Here is a 20,663-nt window from a genome sequence, read left to right as displayed (position 1 = left end):
CAGCTTTATACAACCTCCATCTCTTCAGCTCATATGCTGGGTCTTGTAGTTCTACAACGCATTCAGACCTGGCCAATGAAAACCAATACTCACTACTAAGCCATCCACAGATGGAGGACACCTGTCCAGCATCTCGTCGCCTCCAGCTCCACCGTAAACCTGACCCTGACCTGTAAAACCTCTGTTGACAGTGAGAATAAAGTGTCACCGTATCTATGGTATATGCCAATGTGCCTATAGACCAGTGTTTCCCAACCAGGGTGCCTCTAATTGTTGCAGAACTACAACTCCCAGCATGCCCAGACAGCCTTTGGCAGCAAGTGAACTTAAAGGGGTTATCCAGGAAAAAACTTTTATATATATATATATATATATATATATATATATATATATATATATATATCAACTGGCTCCAGAAAGTTAAACAGATTTGTAAATTACTTCTATTAAAAAATCTTAATCCTTTCAGTACTTATGAGCTTCTGAAATTAAGGTTGTTCTTTTCTGTCTAAGTGCTCTCTGATGACGTGTCTCGGGAACTGCCCAGTTAAGAAGCAAATCCCCATAGCAAACCTCTTCTAAACTGGGCGGTTCCCGAGACACGTGTCATCAGAGAGCACTTAGACAGAAAAGAACAACCTTAACTTCACAAGCTCATAAGTACTGAAAGGATTAAGATTTTTTAATAGAAGTAATTTACAAATCTGTTTAACTTTCTGGAGCCAGTTGATATATATATATATATATATATATATATATATATATATATATATATATATAAGTTTTTTTCTGGATAACCCTTTTAAAGCGCAGAGATCAGTTGCATGGATAGTCTTTTCCTTTTAATGGCCAGCATGCAATGCTAAATCTCCCCTCTGGGAGTGCTGTTGTGGAATTGAACACCTGCCAAGTTCTTCATCATTGTTTTCCAACCAGGGGGCCTCCAGCTGTTGTAAAACTGCAACTCTCAGCATGCCCGGACAGCCTTTGGCTGTCCGGGCATGCTGGGAGTTGTAGTTTTCCAACTGCTGGAAGCACACTGGTTGGGAAACTTTGTCATAGGGACACCAGTCCTTATGTTAGAATCCAATTTGACTGATTGATTTTTTTTTTTTTTTTTACTAAACAAGCAAAGCAACTGATGAGTGACCTGTGATACAACTAAGAAGCCAGAGCAGGAAGTGTTGTCATAAGGACAAGAATGTTCCTCGGATAACCTCACAGTTCAGGCATTCAGCCAGGTTCTTGGTTTTATGTACCAAAAAATAATTTTATACTGTACATGAATCATTGACCTATAGTTCAATGGATTATCTGAAATTATTCAAACTTTTATTCTGTTTGGTTTTTTTTTAAAGATAAAGAGACGGACGTCACGGTGATGGATAACGGAGGTGATTTTGGGATGAGAGACACATTAAGCACCGCTTCAAACGACTCTTTCATGTCTGCCACGGAGGTACAGAGGGGGATTTACTTATTTGCTATGTGGCACCTGGGACCAATTACATGGTGTATTTTACAGACTGAGATATCCAGACAGAATGCAAAGCATTTTTCTGGCCTATTTAGACCAGTGATTCCGAACCAGTGTGCCTACAGCTGTTGCAAAACTTCAACTTCCATCATGCCCGGACAGCAAAAGGCTGTCCGGGCATGCTGGGAGTTGTAGTTTTGCAACAGCTGGAGGCACTCTGGTTGGGAAACACTGGTTCAGGGTCGCATTTCAAAAAACTATGGGGAATCTAAAAACTAGGAACTCGAAACAACTTACAGGGCTAAATTAATCAAAGGCTGATCCATTAGATTCTGGTTTGGCGAATCTTAGTGTAGATTCACTTAACTACTTGCAACCTCTTGCATGTAGCCTATGTCTTTACCATAAATGTAAATTAAAGGGGTATTCCGGTGGAAAACTTATTTATTTATTTATTTTTTTAAATCAACTGGTGCCAGAAAGTTAAACAGATTTGTAAATTACTTCTATAAAAAAAATCTTAATCCTTCCAGTACTTATTAGCTGCTGAATACTACATAGGAAATTCTTTTATTTTTGGAACACAGAGCTCTCTGCTGAATCATGACCACAGTGCTCTCTGCTGACATCTCTGTCCATTTTACGAACTGTCCAAAGTAGGAGAAAATCCACATAGCAAACATATGCTGCTCTGGACAGTTCCTAAAATGGACAGAGATGTCTGCAGAGAGCACTGTGGTCGTGATGTCAGCAGAGAGCACTGGGTTCCAAAAAGAAAAGAATTTCCTCTGTAGTATTCAGCAGATAATAAGTACTGGAAGGATTAAGATTTTTTTTAATAGAAGTAATTTACAAATCGGTTTAACTTTCTGGCACCAGTTGATTAAAAAAAAAAATACGTTTTCCACCGTAGTACCCCTTTAAGCAATGCCCCTAGTGACAACTTTATGGGATTATTCCAAAAAAATAAAAATAAAAAAAATCACCTTAGGAAAGTGGTCTCCAATCTTCAACTCTAAGACCACTTTCCTTAGGTGTTTTTTTTTTTTGGAGCAATACCATAAAGTTGTCACTAGGGGCATTGCTTAATTGACCTCTATGGATCAGCCTTTGATTAATTTAGACTTGTAAGTTGTTTCACATTTGTAGTTTTTAGATTCCCCATAGAATTTTGAAATGGGACCCTGGACCAGTGTTTCCCAACCAGTGTGCCTCCAGCTGTTGCAAAACTACAACTCCAAGCATGCCCGGACAGATTTTGGCTGTCCGGTCAAGCTGGGAGTTGTAGTTTTGCAACAGCTGGAGGCACACTGGTTGGGAAACACTGATATAGACATATCAGAGTGTTACCGAGATTGAACCCCATAGGAAGCTACCTGAAAACACCCACCTTTACCCTTAAAGGGGTACTCCACTGGAAAACATTTTCTTTTAAATCAACTGGTGCAAGAAAGTTAAACAGATTTGTAAATTACTTCTATTAAAAAAATCCAAATCCTTCCAGTACTTTTCAGCCACTGTTTAATACACAGGAAGTTCTTTTCTTTTTGAATTTCCTGTCTGCCTGACCACAAGTGCTCTCTGCTGACACCTCTGTCCATGTCAGGAACTGTCCAGAGCAGGAGCAAATCTCCTTTTCAAACCTCTTTTGCTCTGGGCAGTTCCTGATGTGGACAGAGGTGTCAGCAGAGAGCACTGTGGTCAGGGAGAAAGGAAATTCAAAAAGAAAAGAACTTCCTGTGGAGCATACAGCAGCTGATAAGTACTGGAAGGATTTTTTAATAGAAGTAGTTTGCAAATCTGTTTAACTTTCTGGCACCAGTTGATTTAAAAGAAAATGTTTTCCAGTGGCGTACCCCTTTAATAAAGGGGTCCTGAAACCTGGGTGAATGGTCAGATGTCCATTTCACTGACTGGCCCAAGATGCCTGAAGAAGGTCTGAGCAGAATTAGGGAAGATTTATTAGACGGGGTTCACACCAAGAGTTTTTTGTTTTTTTTTATTGTGATTTCATGCATTTCTACTGTGTTTTTAATGTGTTGTATTCTTGCAAATCCAACCACATGACTACTAAGCCCAGAATGAGCAGAGATTTACATGAATAAATGACAAGTTATCCTGGAACATTACCCACAAAATTGTAGACATGACATATTAAAGGGGTACTCTGCTGCTCAGCGTTTGGAACAAACAGTTTTGAATGCTGGAGCCTGCGCCGGGAGTTTGTGACGTCATAGCCCCGCCCCTCATGACGTCACGCCCCCACCCCCTCAATGCAAGTCTATGGGAGGGGGCGTGACAGCCGCCACACCCCCTCCCATAGACTTGCATTGAGGGGGCGGGGCTATGACATCACAAACTCCCAGCGCCGGCTCCGGCGTTCGGAATAGTTTGTTCCGAACGCTGAGCAGCGGAGTACCTCTTTAAAGTATTACAGAGGTGGAACCCCACTACTGTGATTATCCTGTTAAAAAAGCCACTGGTAATAACTCCTTTGCAAAACCACAGCAATTTGTGGTAAACACATAAGAATTTTTCTTTCAATCCAAACAGAACAAAAGCCATAAAAACACATCAAACACACACTGTGTGAACTCTGCCTTAAAGGGGGACTCCAGTTTGTAAAAACGTATCCTTTATCATATGTGTATAGGGAATACACCTTCTTCCAAATTATTATGCAAATTATATTTTTCTCATTTACCTAAATAATTGATGTAAATAACATTCAGCATAATTCTCATGTTATCAACTATTAAGAGTACAATTAAAATGTTATTGAACAAACCTCCTAATAACAGTATTATTTTTAAACATAAAAAAAGTCACAATACACTGTTCCAAATGATTACGCACAGTAAGTTTCAAAGCACTTTATAGGTTGTAAATAAACTGAAAATTGTCATTTGTTGTGTTTGCAGCATTTACTGAAATCAAAAGCTTTTTCTATCAAACTTTTAACAACATTTTAACTTTTTAAACATTTTAACAGGTCACGTTACATTTTTACATTTTAGGACCCCTTATTTGATAGCAGCTTCACAAGTCTTGCATCCATTGAACTTGGGAGTTTTTGAACAGTTTCTGCTTGAATTTGTTTGCAAGATGTTAGAATAGCCTCCAAGAGCTGCTGTTTGGATGTAAACTTCCTCCCACCCTCATAGATCTTTTGCTTGAGGATGCTTCAAAGGTTCTCAATAGGATTGAGGTCAGGGGAGGATGGATGCCACACTATGACTTTCTCTCCCTTTATCCCCATAGCAGCCATTGATGCAGAGGTATTCTTTGCAGCATGAGATGGTGCATTGTCATGCATGAAGATGATTTTAATATGGAAAGCATAATTTTTCCTTCTGTACCAGGGAAGAAAGTGGTTAGTCAGAAATCCCACATACTTTGCAGAGGTCATCTTTACACCTTTGGGGACCCTAAAGGGGCCGACCAGCTCTCTTCCCATGATTCCGGCCCAAAACATGACTCCACCACCTTGCTGTTGTCACAGCCTTGTTGGAACAAGGTGGCCGTCCACCAACCATCCACTACTCCATAAATCTGGACCATCCAGGGTTGCATGGCACTCATCAGTAAACAGGACAGTTTGATAATGAATCTGCCCATTGCAGCCGTTTCTGCTTGGCCAAATAAAAAATGTATGCATAGTTGCAAGACTCTGGAGGACTCCACAGCTTGATGTCCGTGGGACTCCAGAGGCACCAGCAGCTTCAAATATCTGTTTGGTGCAATGTAATGGTATTGTAGCAGCTGCTCTCTTGATCTGATGCATGGATCTGGCAGAACTCTTTCTCAATGTGCCTTTATCTGCACAAACCCGTCTGTGCTTTGAATCAGCCACAAATCTCTTAACAGTGCGATGATTATGCTTAAGTTTTCGTGAAACATCTAATGTTTTCGTACCTCGTCCAGGGCATTGAACTATTTCACTCTTTTCGGCAGCAGAGAGATCATTTTTCTTCCTCATATTGCTTGAAATTGGTGTCTGATTAATAATGGGGAACACCCACCTTTAGTAGTTTTCCTTAGTAGTTAACCTTCTTTAGACGTACCTGTCTATGGGGTGACGGCCCAGTCAGCCACCGACAACACCGATGTCCCACCTTAGCCGGTGGAGGGAACGTTGGTTTTGAGGTCAGGATGTAAGGACAGAAGCATCATTGTTGCTTTACCTCTCCTACAAGATTTAGGTAGGAAAACTTGGCAACCTCAGCGGGTAATATAACCCAGCGGGCAATTATACCTCAGCGGGCAATTATACCTCAGTGGGCAATTATACCTCAGCTAGTAATATACCTCAGTGGGCAATTATACCTCAGCGGCCAATTATACCTCAGCGGGTAATATACCTCAGCGGGTAATATATCTCAGCAGGTATTCTACCTCAGCTAGTAATATACCTCAGTGGGCAATTATACCTCAGCTAGTAATATACATCAAATTCAATTCAGTATCTGATTATTTAAGAGTTGGAAACCTATTCCGCACCCTTCTTATAATATATAGCATCCATTCCTGCCCTGTACAGGAATCATTGCAATGTAAGTATGACAATAATAAATGCCCCCCTATAGACAAGTGTGACCCCACTATAGACTAACAATCCAATAAAATATATATTGGTTGAACTTGAAACCAGAGCCCTCTCATCCTCTCCCTTCCTTCCACATTCTCTAGATTTCTAGGAATTTTTTTTAGGGAAAGCATTTGCTGAAGAATTCAGCTGTTCCTAAATGTTTCAGGATCTCAGAATATCTCTGTGTGTATAACAAGGCCGGTGCATACTACAACCCTACGTATAACAAGGCCGGTGTATACTACAACCCTACGTATAACAAGGCCGGTGCATACTACAACCCTACGTATAACAAGGCCGGTGCATACTACAACCCTACGTATAACAAGGCCGGTGTATACTACAACCCTACGTATAACAAGGCCGGTGCATACTACAACCCTACGTATAACAAGGCCGGTGTATACTACAACCCTACGTATAACAAGGCCGGTGTATACTACAACTCTACGTATAACAAGGCCGGTGTATACTACAACCCTACGTATAACAAGGCCGGTGCATACTACAACCCTACGTATAACAAGGCCGGTGCATACTCCAACCCTACGTATAACAAGGCCGGTGTATACTACAACCCTACGTATAACAAGGCCAGTGCATACTCCAACCCTACGTATAACAAAGCCGGTGCATACTACAACCCTACGTATAACAAGGCCGGTGCATACTACAACCCTACGTATAACAAGGCCGGTGCATACTACAACCCTACAAATTACAAGGCCGGTGCATACTACAACCCTACTTATAACAAGGCCGGTGCATACTACAACCCTACGTATAACAAGGCCGGTGCATACTACAACCCTACGTATAACAAGGCCGCTGTATACTACAACCCTACGTATAACAAGGCCGGTGCATACTACAACCCTACATATAACAAAGCCGGTGCATACTACAACCCTACGTATAACAAGGCCGGTGCATACTACAACCCTACGTATAACAAGACCGGTGCATACTACAACCCTACGTATAACAAGGCTGGTGCATACTACAACCCTACGTATAACAAGGCCGGTGCATACTACAACCCTACGTATAACAAGGCCAGTGCATACTACAACCCTACGTATAACAAGGCCGGTGTATACTACAACCCTACGTATAACAAGGCCGGTGCATACTACAACCCTACGTATAACAAGGCCGGTGCATACTACAACCCTACATATAACAAGGCCGGTGCATACTGCAACCCTACGTATAACAAGGCCGGTGCATACTACAACCCTACATATAACAAGGCCGGTGCATACTGCAACCCTACGTATAACAAGGCCGGTGCATACTACAACCCTACATATAACAAGGCCGGTGCATACTACAACCCTACGTATAACAAGGCCGGTGCATACTACAACCCTACGTTTAACAAGGCCGGTGCATACTGCAACCCTACGTATAACAAGGCCGGTGCATACTACAACCCTACGTATAACAAGGCCGGTGTATACTACAACCCTACGTATAACAAGGCCGGTGCATACTACAACCCTACGTATAACAAGGCCGGTGTATACTACAACCCTACGTATAACAAGGCTGGTGCATACTACAACCCTACGTATAACAAGGCCGGTGCATACTACAACCCTACGTATAACAAGGCCGGTGCATACTACAACCCTACGTATAACAAGGCCGGTGCATACTACAACCCTACGTATAACAAGGCCGGTGCATACTACAACCCTACGTATAACAAGGCCGGTGCATACTACAACCCTACGTATAACAAGGCCGGTGCATACTACAACCCTACGTATAACAAGGCCGGTGCATACTACAACCCTACGTATAACAAGGCCGGTGCATACTACAACCCTACATATAACAAGGCCGGTGCATACTACAACCCTACGTATAACAAGGCCGGTGCATACTACAACCCTACTACAACCCTGAGGGGAAATAATAAGGAACGATGTGTGAAAGTCCATTTTTCTCAACATGATCGATTCTTACAAAAATCAGATAAATAGGGTAATGTGATAAAGAGGATGGCGTGGGTTTAAGCCTGACCGAGCCATGTTGTCTCTTCCGTACCCTTATCTTAGTGCCATTTCACCTTTGAGAAATGTGAGCCTGACTGGTTGCTAGGGACATGCTGCCTGACAACCATTTGTAGAAAACCATGGAGTAATCATGTCCACGGGCTAGAAGAACTCCACAGGGATATAAGTTACTTTACGTAAAATTTGTCCTCCTCTACATACTGTATGTGCTACACTTCTGACTATACCAACTTTTCTTCTTGAAAAAAAACATTTAAAGCTTCTTTAGCCCCACCCACCCTCCCAAAAATGTGCAGATTGGAAGAGATTTTCGCTCTCTCTTTGTTATTTACATCATAGGTTTAAATTGGGGGCATCTGAATAATTGACCATAGTATTATTATCTTGGGGTCTACCAAGATTCTATCCTTGGCACCCCCCTCCCCAGCCATGATGGACCAGTCCGTCCCTATAAATATAAGTCGCAGGGTATATACCATCCTCAGTCTGTTAGGTTACAGTTGACAGTTGAAGACCAGACATGGCTGAGAGAAGAGAGGAGAGAAGGGGGCGCACAGCCCAGGTGGGTGCAAATAATAAGGCCAAGGTGATGTTTGTGCTGACCACCCATAGTCTTAAAAGATTTAATGGCATCTCCATCAGGACAACCCCAGCCTGTATATGTGACAAGAACATAGACTTACTGGGGCATCCAAGAGCTAGACCATCACCCATGAGTGTTCCATTAGGCGGATTCACATGGGTGGTATTACATTTGCACACGCATCCATACTACTGCCTATCGGAGGTCTGATGGCCAGAACTTATGCCTGTTGGTTAACAAAAATAAAAAAAAAGCCAAATAAAGAAATGTGGCTCTACTATGGGTGAACGGGATTACAATGTGGTATCACTTACCCGAATCTGTGATCCAGTTCTGAGGATACTCGTCGTATCAGCCTCCATTGCTCTTAGCTGGCTTTTCGCAATAGAGGCGAGACCCGGCATACACGTTGTTATCCGGATATATAGCGAGGGTGAACTATTTTCTCTTGTAAACAGCTCATGCAAGATGGCAGCCCCCATAAAGGTTCACAAAAAATTAAATAAAAACTTCAAGATGAAAGTCAAAATCTGCTGGCTGAGGGAAATTTGAGATGCACACATACACATGAGATTAAGTGTTTCCTTACCGTGTGCCCCCAGCTGTTGCAAAACTACAACTCGCTATCTGGGCATACTGAGCGTTGAACTTTGTGACAGCTGGAGGCACACTGGTTGGGAAACACTGTATTAGATGATCAGCCGGTGCCGCCAAAATGTTATGGGCATCTGTAGTCGAGTAGCACATGACAATAAATTTTTTTTTATTGGTATAGCAGGCCAACACGTTTCGGCATACACTAATGCCTTCCTCGGGTCCACTTACAGTTCTAAAAGCTGTGTGTATATATGTATTTATTTTGCTTTTAGAACTGTAAGTGGACCTGAGGAAGGCATTAGTGTATGCCAAAACGCGTTGTCCCTGCTATACCAATAAAAAAAAATTATTGTCCTGTGCTACTCGACTATAGATGCCCATAAGATTTTGGCGGGACCAGCTGATCATCTAATGCAGTGTTTCCCAACCAGTGTGCCTCCAGCTGTCACAACACTACAACTCTCAGTATGCCCAGATAGCGAGTTGTAGTTTTACAACAGCTGGGGGCACACGGTAAGGAAACACTTAATGTGCTACTCGAGTCCTTCTTTCTTGACCAAAATAAGCAGCGCCTCACCCAACCGTTTTTTTTTTACCATATTACTTCTTCCACTGTTCTCCATCGGTCACCAATATTGGGGTCTGATACCGGCAAGAGTGCGGCAGCCAGTCAACGCAAACATCTCTACTCTCCCCAGCGCTGCACATCCCAGCGCAGCTACCTACTAGGTTGGTACATCACCTGGGTGTGGTGAAGGGTACGCACCAGTGGATACACCTTATCAGGGAGCGCCCCCTGTTTTTTTTTTTTTTTTTTTTTTTTTAATCCCCTCTCTCAAGCTCTATTTTACAAAATGTGAATCTTCCAATTAAAAAAATGGAGGACCTATGGCAGCTGTATGCTGGAACCACGAAAAATGTCCATCTGTGGAGTCCGTCAGCATGTCCGGACTTTACTGACGGGTTCCCTACTGGAAGAGGAGCTGCCATATACATGCACCTGGGTCCTGCACAAATGAAGCGACCAGTGTATGTAGGACAGGGGAAGAGCACCCCAAAATCGGGACCGTTCCGGCCCAAATCAGGACAGTTGGGGGGGCATGCAGTATGTATCCAAAAGAACTCATCCTGGTATTCAGTTCCTTTTTTAAGAAATTCCTGATGGCTTATTGTACGGTATGGATCTCCTGCAGTGAGAATCCGGATTAATGTGACAGATTAACATGGGAGCTGTAATCCAAACATCAGATGTTTATATGTTGCTTATTACTGGAAAGTCAGCCAAGAGTCTCCAGCGCGACTGGGATTGTAGACATAAATATTGCAAATAAAATGTCACTGTTTCTGGCTTCTGGATGACATAAATCATAAGTGCATGAGAATATAGTTGGCGTATACATCAGCGCTGTAGGGTAAACGTCCGGCAGCTTTTCATGGCTGAGATATTTCCTGTTCTGTATCTGAGGATCTGACTGCGGAGGAACGTTCTGATTGGTCTTCATCCTCCTCTATGGGGATGTGTTGGTGGTCTCCTCAGATGATGGGTGGGGGGTGGATTCTGACCCACAAATCTGCAGCAATTTACAGGACCATACAAGTAAATGGTGTTCTCCAAACCCCATCCACATGGAGCTGGAATATTAAAATAAACGCTTTCCTTATTGTCAGTCTGCTTATTCTCGTATGGAGAAGCTGCGGGTTATCACTGCAGTGCATTGGGGGGAATTCATATTCTCAGGATACACTGTGCTGTATATGGATTGTGCTGTATATCTATATACTGTATATTGCTTTTGCTGTACCGCTATATACTGGGTTTCACGTTGTGCTGTACATCTGAATATACTGTGTATGGCAGTGTTTCCTAACCAGGGTGCCTCTAGCTGTTGCAAAACTACAACTCCCAGCATGCCCGGACAGCCAAAGGCTGTCCGGGCATGCTGGGAGTTGTAGTTTTGCAACAGCTGGAGGCACCCTGGTTAGAAAACACTGGTGTATGGATTTTGTTGTACCTCTATATACTGTATATGGATTGTGTTGTATATCTATACACTGTATATTGATTTTGCTGTACCACTAGGTTTACATTGTGCTGTACCTCTGAATATACTGTGTTTGGCAGTGTTTCCCAACCAGGGTGCCTCCAGCCTTTGGCTGTCCGGGCATGCTTGGAGGTGTAGTTTTGCAACAGCTGGAGGCACCCTGGTTGGGAAACACTAGTGTATGGATTTTGTCGTACCTCTACTGTATATAGATTGTGTTGTATATCTATATACTGTATATTGATTTTGCTGTACCGCTATATACTGGGTTTACATTGTGCTGTACCTCTGAATATACTGTGTATGGCAGTGTTTCCCAATCAGGGTGCCTCCTGCTGTTGCAAAGCTACAACTCCCAGCATGCCCAGTCAGCCAAAGGCTGTCAGGGCATGCTGGGAGTTGTAGTTTTGCAACAGCTGGAGGCACCCTGGTTGGGAAACACTGGTGTATGGATTTTGTTGTACCTCTATATACTGTACATGGATTGTTTTGTATATCTATATACTGTATATTGATTTTGCTGTACCACTATATACTGGGTTTACATTGTGCTGTACCTCTGAATATACTGTGTATGGCAGTGTTTCCCAATCAGGGTGCCTCCTGCTGTTGCAAAGCTACAACTCCCAGCATGCCCAGTCAGCCAAAGGCTGTCAGGGCATGCTGGGAGTTGTAGTTTTGCAACAGCTGGAGGCACCCTGGTTGGGAAACACTGGTGTATGGATTTTGTTGTACCTCTATATACTGTACATGGATTGTTTTGTATATCTATATACTGTATATTGATTTTGCTGTACCGCTATATACTGGGTTTACATTGTGCTGTACCTCTGAATATACTGTTTAAGGGTGCGTTCACACTAAGAAATAATCCCACGGAATTTAAGGGGGTTTTTTTCGGGTGAAATTTGCACCAAAAATGTATGCGTGGAATATAGGAGTGAATATAGAATATTTTGTGCTGGACTACAACCACCAACTACAGTTTCCCTTTTTATTTATTTATTTATTTATTTTTTTCGTGCAGAAGCTTCACGCAAATTTTGTGCAAATTCTGTGCAAAAACGATTTTAAGCAGAAATTTTTTTTTTTTACCATTGACTTCAATGGACTTCTGCTTGCGTATTCCGCAAGTAGAATGAACATGTTCTTTCTTCTAGCGGAACGGAATTCCTCGGCGGAATTCCGCGAGCGGAATTAACACAGTATGAACAGTGCAGAGTAAAATAGATTGAAGTCAGTGGCAAAGCAGATGTTAATTATTTCTAAGCGGAGAATTCAAGAGGAATTACTCGAGTAAATTCCTCTTAAATTACCCAGTGTGAACGCACCCTATGGCAGTGTTTCCCAACCAGGGCGCCTCCAGCTGTTGCAAAACTACAACTCCCAGCATGCCCGGACAGCCTTTGGCTGTCCGCGCATGCTGGGAGTTGTAGTTTTGCAACAGCTGGAGGCACCCTGATTGGGAAACACTGGTGCTTGGATTTTTATTGTACCTCTATATACTGTATATCGATTTTGCTGTACCGCTATATACTGGGTTTGCAATGTGCTGTACCTCTGAATATACTGTATATGGATCGTGCTGTAGCCTATGTTCGGTCTATTGAGGCCTATGGCCATGTCGAGGGCAGGTAAGGGAATATGCTTCAGTATATGCTTCTTTTAATGGTTTTAAGACCTATAGATGTATACGTGCAGACATGCTGGGAGTTGTAGTTTTGCAAAAGCTAGAGACACCCTGGTTGGGAAACCCTGTCATACATTATTACATTATAATTGGTCAGGTCTGACGGGAATGTGTCATTACCTACTGTTTAAATCAAGTTTTTATGTCAAAATATGTTTTACGAATTTTAGGTGACTTTTTTTTTTTTTTCTTTCAAATTTTCCATTTTACTATCTAGATTTTTTGTAATAATCCCAAAATCTTGCAGTTTCCATGCTGGCCACAAGGCCCAAAACTAAGCTGAGACTTGCTGTTCTGTACAGATCACTTCTAAGCTGTCTCCTCCTTATCATCACAGTTAGGAGTACAGACTGGTGACACCAGTGTATAGATAATAGAGGTACACACAATAGCTGTTGCTCACGGATCAGCCTCACCCTCCATGTGGTGTGAAAAGGTCACAGAAAATGCTCAGTGCAGTCTCCAAGTCATGTGAATAGAACAGCTTCAGCCTTATGTTATACATGGCCTATGAGGCTTGCCTTAAAGCATATCCCTAAATGCTGTAAAAAAAAACCAGCTTGGGCAAGATGGACACCCTCATAATAATGTCCCAAAAAAATCTATTATTTCTATTTAAACCAGGCCTTGCCGTGTCCCTGCTAATAAATAAATTCCACTGTCCCTGTACTAATGTGATGTATATGTTCTGCTCCTCACAGCTGACGGAGAACAGAGAGATGAGTGGCAGCGGCGGCCTGCCGTCCCTTTACCACTGCCCCCTATACGAGGAAGCCATGTTACTGGCAGAGGAGGGGGGAATATACTGCAGAGCACTAAGGTAAGCCACAGGAGAGATGTTCTGCAGTGTATAGGTTTGAGCCCTGCACGCATTCATCATCTGTGTTAGGCTGGGTTCACACCACGTTTTTGCAATACAGTTCCCGTATCAGGTTTTTTAGATTAAAAAAACGGATTCCTTAAAACCTGTGTACAAATTTTAATCCATATACAATTAAAAACAGTATAAAGTTTTAAAAATTATGTCCGATTGCATCAGTTTTTTAAGAAAAAAAAAGTATAAATTTTTTACTTTTCACTCCATTATGAATAAAGTTTCACTTGTTTGATTGAAATTCCAATAAAAAAAAACTGTGCAAAGTCAAAAACCGTACGGTGAAAACAGGATGGAACTGTACGCACATAAGGTTCTGTACGGTTCCTATTGCCTCCCATGTTAAAAAAAAAAACGTATACGTTTCAATACGGTTTTTCACCGTATTGACCGTGGTAGACTACGGTTTTGGGTACGGGAAAACAACTGACAAAACCGTACAGAATGCAAAACGGACACAACCGGATGCATCGTTTGGCATACGGTTTTCAATACGGTTCTGTACGGGTTTCACATTGAAAACGTAAACGGCAACTGTATTGCAAAAGCGTGGTGTGAACCCTGGGTTATCGTCTTTTGTCTGATTGACCTTCTTTGATTCTTTAGGACGGACTTGCTGGAGTGCGGCGGGGACAGCGATTTCCTTGCGAAGCTTCACTGCGTCCGTCAGGCTTTTCAGGTACAATGTCTGTTCACCTTTGTGCATGGTGTTGTTGTTGTAGATGATGATGATGTTGTGGGAAGAAGACCAGAGTGCTGATCCCATGTATTTATAGAGTATTTCAGGAGAGGAGTGTGCGATGAGGCAGTGACCTGTCAGTCTTTATAGTGGCACAGAGTATTTCAGGAGAAGACTTCTCTAACGTAGTGTGTAGGGTTGCCACCTGGCCGGTATTTTGGCCACCCTGCCGGTATTTATATATTAGAAATACAGGCAAAGCAGTGGTTGGTATTTATCCAACCAATCCTCCAACTCCCGGAATGTTACACCATATACTATACCAGTGTTTCCCAACCAGAGCACCTCCAGCTGTTGCAAAACTACAACTCCCAGCATGCCCGGACAGCCGTTGGCTGTCCGGGCATGCTGGGAGTTGTAGTTTTGCAACAGCTGGAGACACCCATGGTTGGGAAACACTGACCTATACTATATACTACTTTATAGTCCAACATGCTGGGAGTTGTAGTTTTGTAACAGCTGGAGGCACCCCTGGTTGGGAAACACTGACCTATACTATATACTACCATATAGTCCAACATGCTGAGAGTTGTAGTTTTGCAACAGCTGGAGGCACCCCTGGTTGGGAAACACTGACCTATACTATATACTACCATATAGTCCAACATGCTGAGAGTTGTAGCTTTGCAACAGATGGAGGCACCCCTGGTTGGGAAACACTGACCTATACTATATACTACCATATAGTCCAACATGCTGAGAGTTGTAGCTTTGCAACAGCTGGAGGCACCCCTGGTTGGGAAACACTGACCTATACTATATACTACCATACAGTCCAACATGCTGGGAGTTGTAGTTTTGCAACAGCTGGAGGCACCCCTGGTTGGGAAACACTTACCTATACTATATACTACTATATAGTTCAACATGCTGGGAGTTGTAGTTTTGCAACAGCTGGAGATACCCCTGGTAGGTAAACACTGACCTATACTATATACTACTATATAGTCCAACATGCTGGGAGTTGTAGTTTTGCAAAAGCTGGAGGCGCCCCTGGCTGGGAAACACGGACCTATACTATATACTACTATATAGTCCAACATGCTGGGAGTTGTAGTTTTGCAACAGCTGGAGACACCCATGGTTGGGAAACACTGACTTATACTATATACTACTATATAGTCCAACATGCTGGGAGTTGTAGTTTTTGTTTGGGGCAGCTGCTGAGCCACAGGCTGTATCGGGGCATGCTGGGAGTTGTAGTTAGTAACAAACTGCAACTCCCGAATTTAATAAAAAAATAATAAAAAAAGCGATCAAAAGGTCACATCAAAACAAAAATGTTACTGTTAAAAACATACTCCGCTGCTCAACCGTCACACCCCCTCCTATAGACTTGCATTGAGGGGGCGGGGCATGACATCATGAGGGGGCGGGGCTATGTCATCACGAGCTCCTGGGGCCGGCTCCAAAGGCTGAGCAGCGGAGTACCCCTTTAAAAATTACAGATCAGGGTGCAAAAAATGATCCTTCATACAGGCACGTATAAGGAGGAATAAAAAAAAGTTATAGGGGTCAAAACAGGACAAAATTTCCCCCACATATGTATATCCTCTGATGTTATGCATATATAATTTATTATGCAAATTAACATGGGCGGAATGTTTTTTTTGCATGAAAGTTGACGACCCTAGCTGTGTGAGGCAGTGACCTGTCAATGAGTTTATATCAGCACAGAGTATATCAGGAGCAGTATATTGTGATATTGTGTGAGGCAGTAATATGTATTTATATCAGGAGAGGTATATTGTGATATTGTGTGAGGTAGTAATATGTATTTATATCAGGAGAGGTATATTGTGATATTGTGTGAGGTAGTAATATATATTTATATCAGTACAGAGTATATCAGGAGAGGTATATTGTGATATTGTGTGAGGCAGTAATATGTATTTATATCAGGAGAGGTATATTGTGATATTGTGTGAGGTAGTAATATATATTTATATCAGTACAGAGTATATCAGGAGAGGTATATTGTGATATTGTGTGAGGTAGTAATATATGTATTTATATCAGTACAGAGTATATCAGGAGAGGTATATTGTGATATTGTGTGAGGTAGTAATATATATTTATATCAGTACAGAGTATATCAGGAGAGGTATATTGTGATATTGTGTGAGGTAGTAATATGTATTTATATCAGCACAGAGTGTATCAGGAGAGGTATATTGTGATATTGTGTGAGGTAGTAATATATGTATTTATATCAGTACAGAGTATATCAGGAGAGGTATATTGTGATATTGTGTGAGGTAGTAATATGTATTTATATCAGTACAGAGTATATCAGGAGAGGTGTATTGTGATATTGTGTGAGGTAGTAATATGTATTTATATCAGTACAGAATATATCAGGAGAGGTATATTGTGATATTGTGTGAGGCAGTAATATGTGTATTTATATCAGTACAGAGTATATCAGGAGAGGTATATTGTGATATTGTGTGAGGTAGTAATATATGTATTTATATCAGTACAGAGTATATCAGGAGAGGTATATTGTGATATTGTGTGAGGCAGTAATATGTATTTATATCAGTACAGAGTATATCAGGAGAGGTATATTGTGATATTGTGTGAGGTAGTAATATGTATTTATATCAGTACAGAGTATATCAGGAGAGGTATATTGTGATATTGTGTGAGGTAGTAATATATATTTATATCAGTACAGAGTATATCAGGAGAGGTATATTGTGATATTGTGTGAGGCAGTAATATGTGTATTTATATCAGTACAGAGTATATCAGGAGAGGTATATTGTGATATTGTGTGAGGTAGTAATATATGTATTTATATCAGTACAGAGTATATCAGGAGAGGTATATTGTGATATTGTGTGAGGCAGTAATATGTATTTATATCAGTACAGAGTATATCAGGAGAGGTGTATTGTGATATTGTGTGAGGTAGTAATATGTATTTATATCAGTACAGAATATATCAGGAGAGGTATATTGTGATATTGTGTGAGGCAGTAATATATGTATTTATATCAGTACAGAGTATTTCAGGAGAGGTATATTGTGATATTGTGTGAGGCAGTAATATATGTATTTATATCAGTACAGAGTATTTCAGGAGAGGTATATTGTGATATTGTGTGAGGCAGTAATATATGTATTTATATCAGTACAGAGTATTTCAGGAGAGGTATATTGTGATATTGTGTGAGGTAGTAATATGTATTTATGTCAGTACAGAGTATATCAGGAGAGGTATATTGTGATATTGTGTGAGGCAGTAATATATGTATTTATATCAGTACAGAGTATATCAGGAGAGGTATATTGTGATATTGTGTGAGGTAGTAATATGTATTTATATCAGTACAGAGAATTTCAGGAGAGGTGTATTGTGATATTGTGTGAGGTAGTAATATGTATTTATATCAGTACAGAATATATCAGGAGAGGTATATTGTGATATTGTGTGAGGTAGTAATATGTATTTATATCAGTACAGAGTATTTCGGGAGAGGTGTATTGTGATATTGTGTGAGGTAGTAATATATGTATTTATATCAGTACAGAGTATATCAGGAGAGGTATATTGTGATATTGTGTGAGGTAGTAATATGTATTTATATCAGTACAGAGTATATCAGGAGAGGTATATTGTGATATTGTGTGAGGTAGTAATATGTATTTATATCAGCACAGAGTATATCAGGAGAGGTATATTGTGATATTGTGTGAGGCAGTAATATGTGTATTTATATCAGTACAGAGTATATCAGGAGAGGTATATTGTGATATTGTGTGAGGCAGTAATATGTATTTATATCAGCACAGAGTATATCAGGAGAGGTATATTGTGATATTGTGTGAGGTAGTAATATGTATTTATATCAGTACAGAGTATTTCAGGAGAGGTGTATTGTGATATTGTGTGAGGTAGTAATATGTATTTATATCAGTACAGAGTATTTCAGGAGAGGTATATTGTGATATTGTGTGAGGCAGTAATATATGTATTTATATCAGTACAGAGTATATCAGGAGAGGTGTATTGTAATATTGTGTGAGGTAGTAATATATGTATTTATATCAGTACAGAGTATTTCAGGAGAGGTATATTGTTATATTGTGTGAGGTAGTAATATATGTATTTATATCAGTACAGAGTATTTCAGGAGAGGTATATTGTTATATTGTGTGAGGTAGTAATATATGTATTTATATCAGTACAGAGTATTTCAGGAGAGGTATATTGTGATATTGTGTGAGGTAGTAATATGTATTTATATCAGTACAGAGTATTTCAGGAGAGGTGTATTGTGATATTGTGTGAGGTAGTAATATGTATTTATATCAGTACAGAGTATATCAGGAGAGGTATATTGTGATATTGTGTGAGGTAGTAATATATATTTATATCAGTACAGAGTATTTCAGGAGAGGTGTATTGTGATATTGTGTGAGGCAGTAATATGTATTTATATCAGGAGAGGTATATTGTGATATTGTGTGAGGTAGTAATATATATTTATATCAGTACAGAGTATATCAGGAGAGGTATATTGTGATATTGTGTGAGGTAGTAATATGTATTTATATCAGTACAGAGTATTTCAGGAGAGGTATATTGTGATATTGTGTGAGGTAGTAATATATGTATTTATATCAGTACAGAGTATATCAGGAGAGGTATATTGTGATATTGTGTGAGGTAGTAATATGTATTTATATCAGTACAGAGTATATCAGGAGAGGTATATTGTGATATTGTGTGAGGTAGTAATATGTATTTATATCAGTACAGAGTATATCAGGAGAGGTATATTGTGATATTGTGTGAGGTAGTAATATGTATTTATATCAGGAGAGGTATATTGTGATATTGTGTGAGGTAGTAATATGTATTTATATCAGTACAGAGTATATCAGGAGAGGTATATTGTGATATTGTGTGAGGTAGTAATATGTGTATTTATATCAGTACAGAGTATATCAGGAGAGGTATATTGTGATATTGTGTGAGGTAGTAATATGTGTATTTATATCAGTACAGAGTATATCAGGAGAGGTATATTGTGATATTGTGTGAGGTAGTAATATATATTTATATCAGTACAGAGTATATCAGGAGAGGTATATTGTGATATTGTGTGAGGTAGTAATATGTATTTATATCAGTACAGAGTATTTCAGGAGAGGTATATTGTGATATTGTGTGAGGTAGTAATATATATTTATATCAGTACAGAGTATATCAGGAGAGGTATATTGTGATATTGTGTGAGGTAGTAATATATGTATTTATATCAGTACAGAGTATATCAGGAGAGGTGTATTGTGATATTGTGTGAGGTAGTAATATGTATTTAGACACAGTTCGTAGATAGCCAGCACGGCACTGCTTCCCTTTCTGAGTATAGAACAATGATGAAATGGCAGACTTGGACTAGGAATGCTGGAGGTGGTGCTCTGATTGACAGTAGAAGACGTTTCAAGAGAGCAGGAAAATAATCGGCAACTCACCGCAACCAGCTGAATGAAATCTTCTTTTATTTCATACTCACTAATATGTTACATGGGAAGAGGGTACTGGGGGGACACAGGATGGCGACCAAGCTCCGTTTCGCACGGTGATCGTGCTTCCTCCGGCCATGTTAACCAAACCTTAGACTGTGACTATATACAGGTAAGTGAAGGTGCGCTTCCAATCATTCATCTGAATCCGGGTCACATGACCCGATAACATGGGAAGGAGGGGGAGTTACCCTTCTATCTAGAAGCAAGCTGCCAAATCAGTCCGATCGTTTAACCCCAAAAGTCCAGTTGCGCTGAGTTTTGGGGTTAAACCAACTGAAGTTAAGGTTGTTCTTTTCTGTCTAAGTCCTCTCTGATGACACCTGTCTCGGGAACCGCCCAGTTTAGAAGAGGTTTGCTATGGGGATTTGCTTCTAAACTGGGCGTTTCCAGAGACAGGTGTCATCAGAGAGGATTTAGACAGAAAAGAACAACCTTAACTTCAGAAGCTCATAAGTACTGAAAGGATTAAGATTTTTTTAATAGAAGTAATTTACAAATCTGTTTA

At 40.6% G+C, this 20,663-nt stretch overlaps 1 protein-coding gene across 5 annotated transcripts in view; it reads left to right on the top strand.

Annotated features, from left to right (window-relative positions):
* Positions 1-20,663, top strand: part of MIGA1 (mitoguardin 1) — a 98,167-nt gene that overhangs the window by 50,601 nt on the left and 26,903 nt on the right. For all 5 annotated transcript variants that reach the window (XM_056532648.1, XM_056532647.1, XM_056532646.1 and 2 more), the window contains exons 8-10: positions 1,359-1,459; positions 13,703-13,821; positions 14,482-14,554. In XM_056532648.1, the coding sequence (XP_056388623.1) occupies positions 1,359-1,459; positions 13,703-13,821; positions 14,482-14,554 (293 nt within the window). The remainder of the gene's footprint in view (positions 1-1,358; positions 1,460-13,702; positions 13,822-14,481; positions 14,555-20,663) is intronic.

This window comes from Hyla sarda, chromosome 7, assembly GCF_029499605.1.
Source record: "Hyla sarda isolate aHylSar1 chromosome 7, aHylSar1.hap1, whole genome shotgun sequence".
Taxonomy (NCBI): domain Eukaryota; kingdom Metazoa; phylum Chordata; class Amphibia; order Anura; family Hylidae; genus Hyla; species Hyla sarda.
Note: the sequence above shows the minus strand (reverse complement) of the source record. Positions and strands in the feature narration are given on the sequence as shown.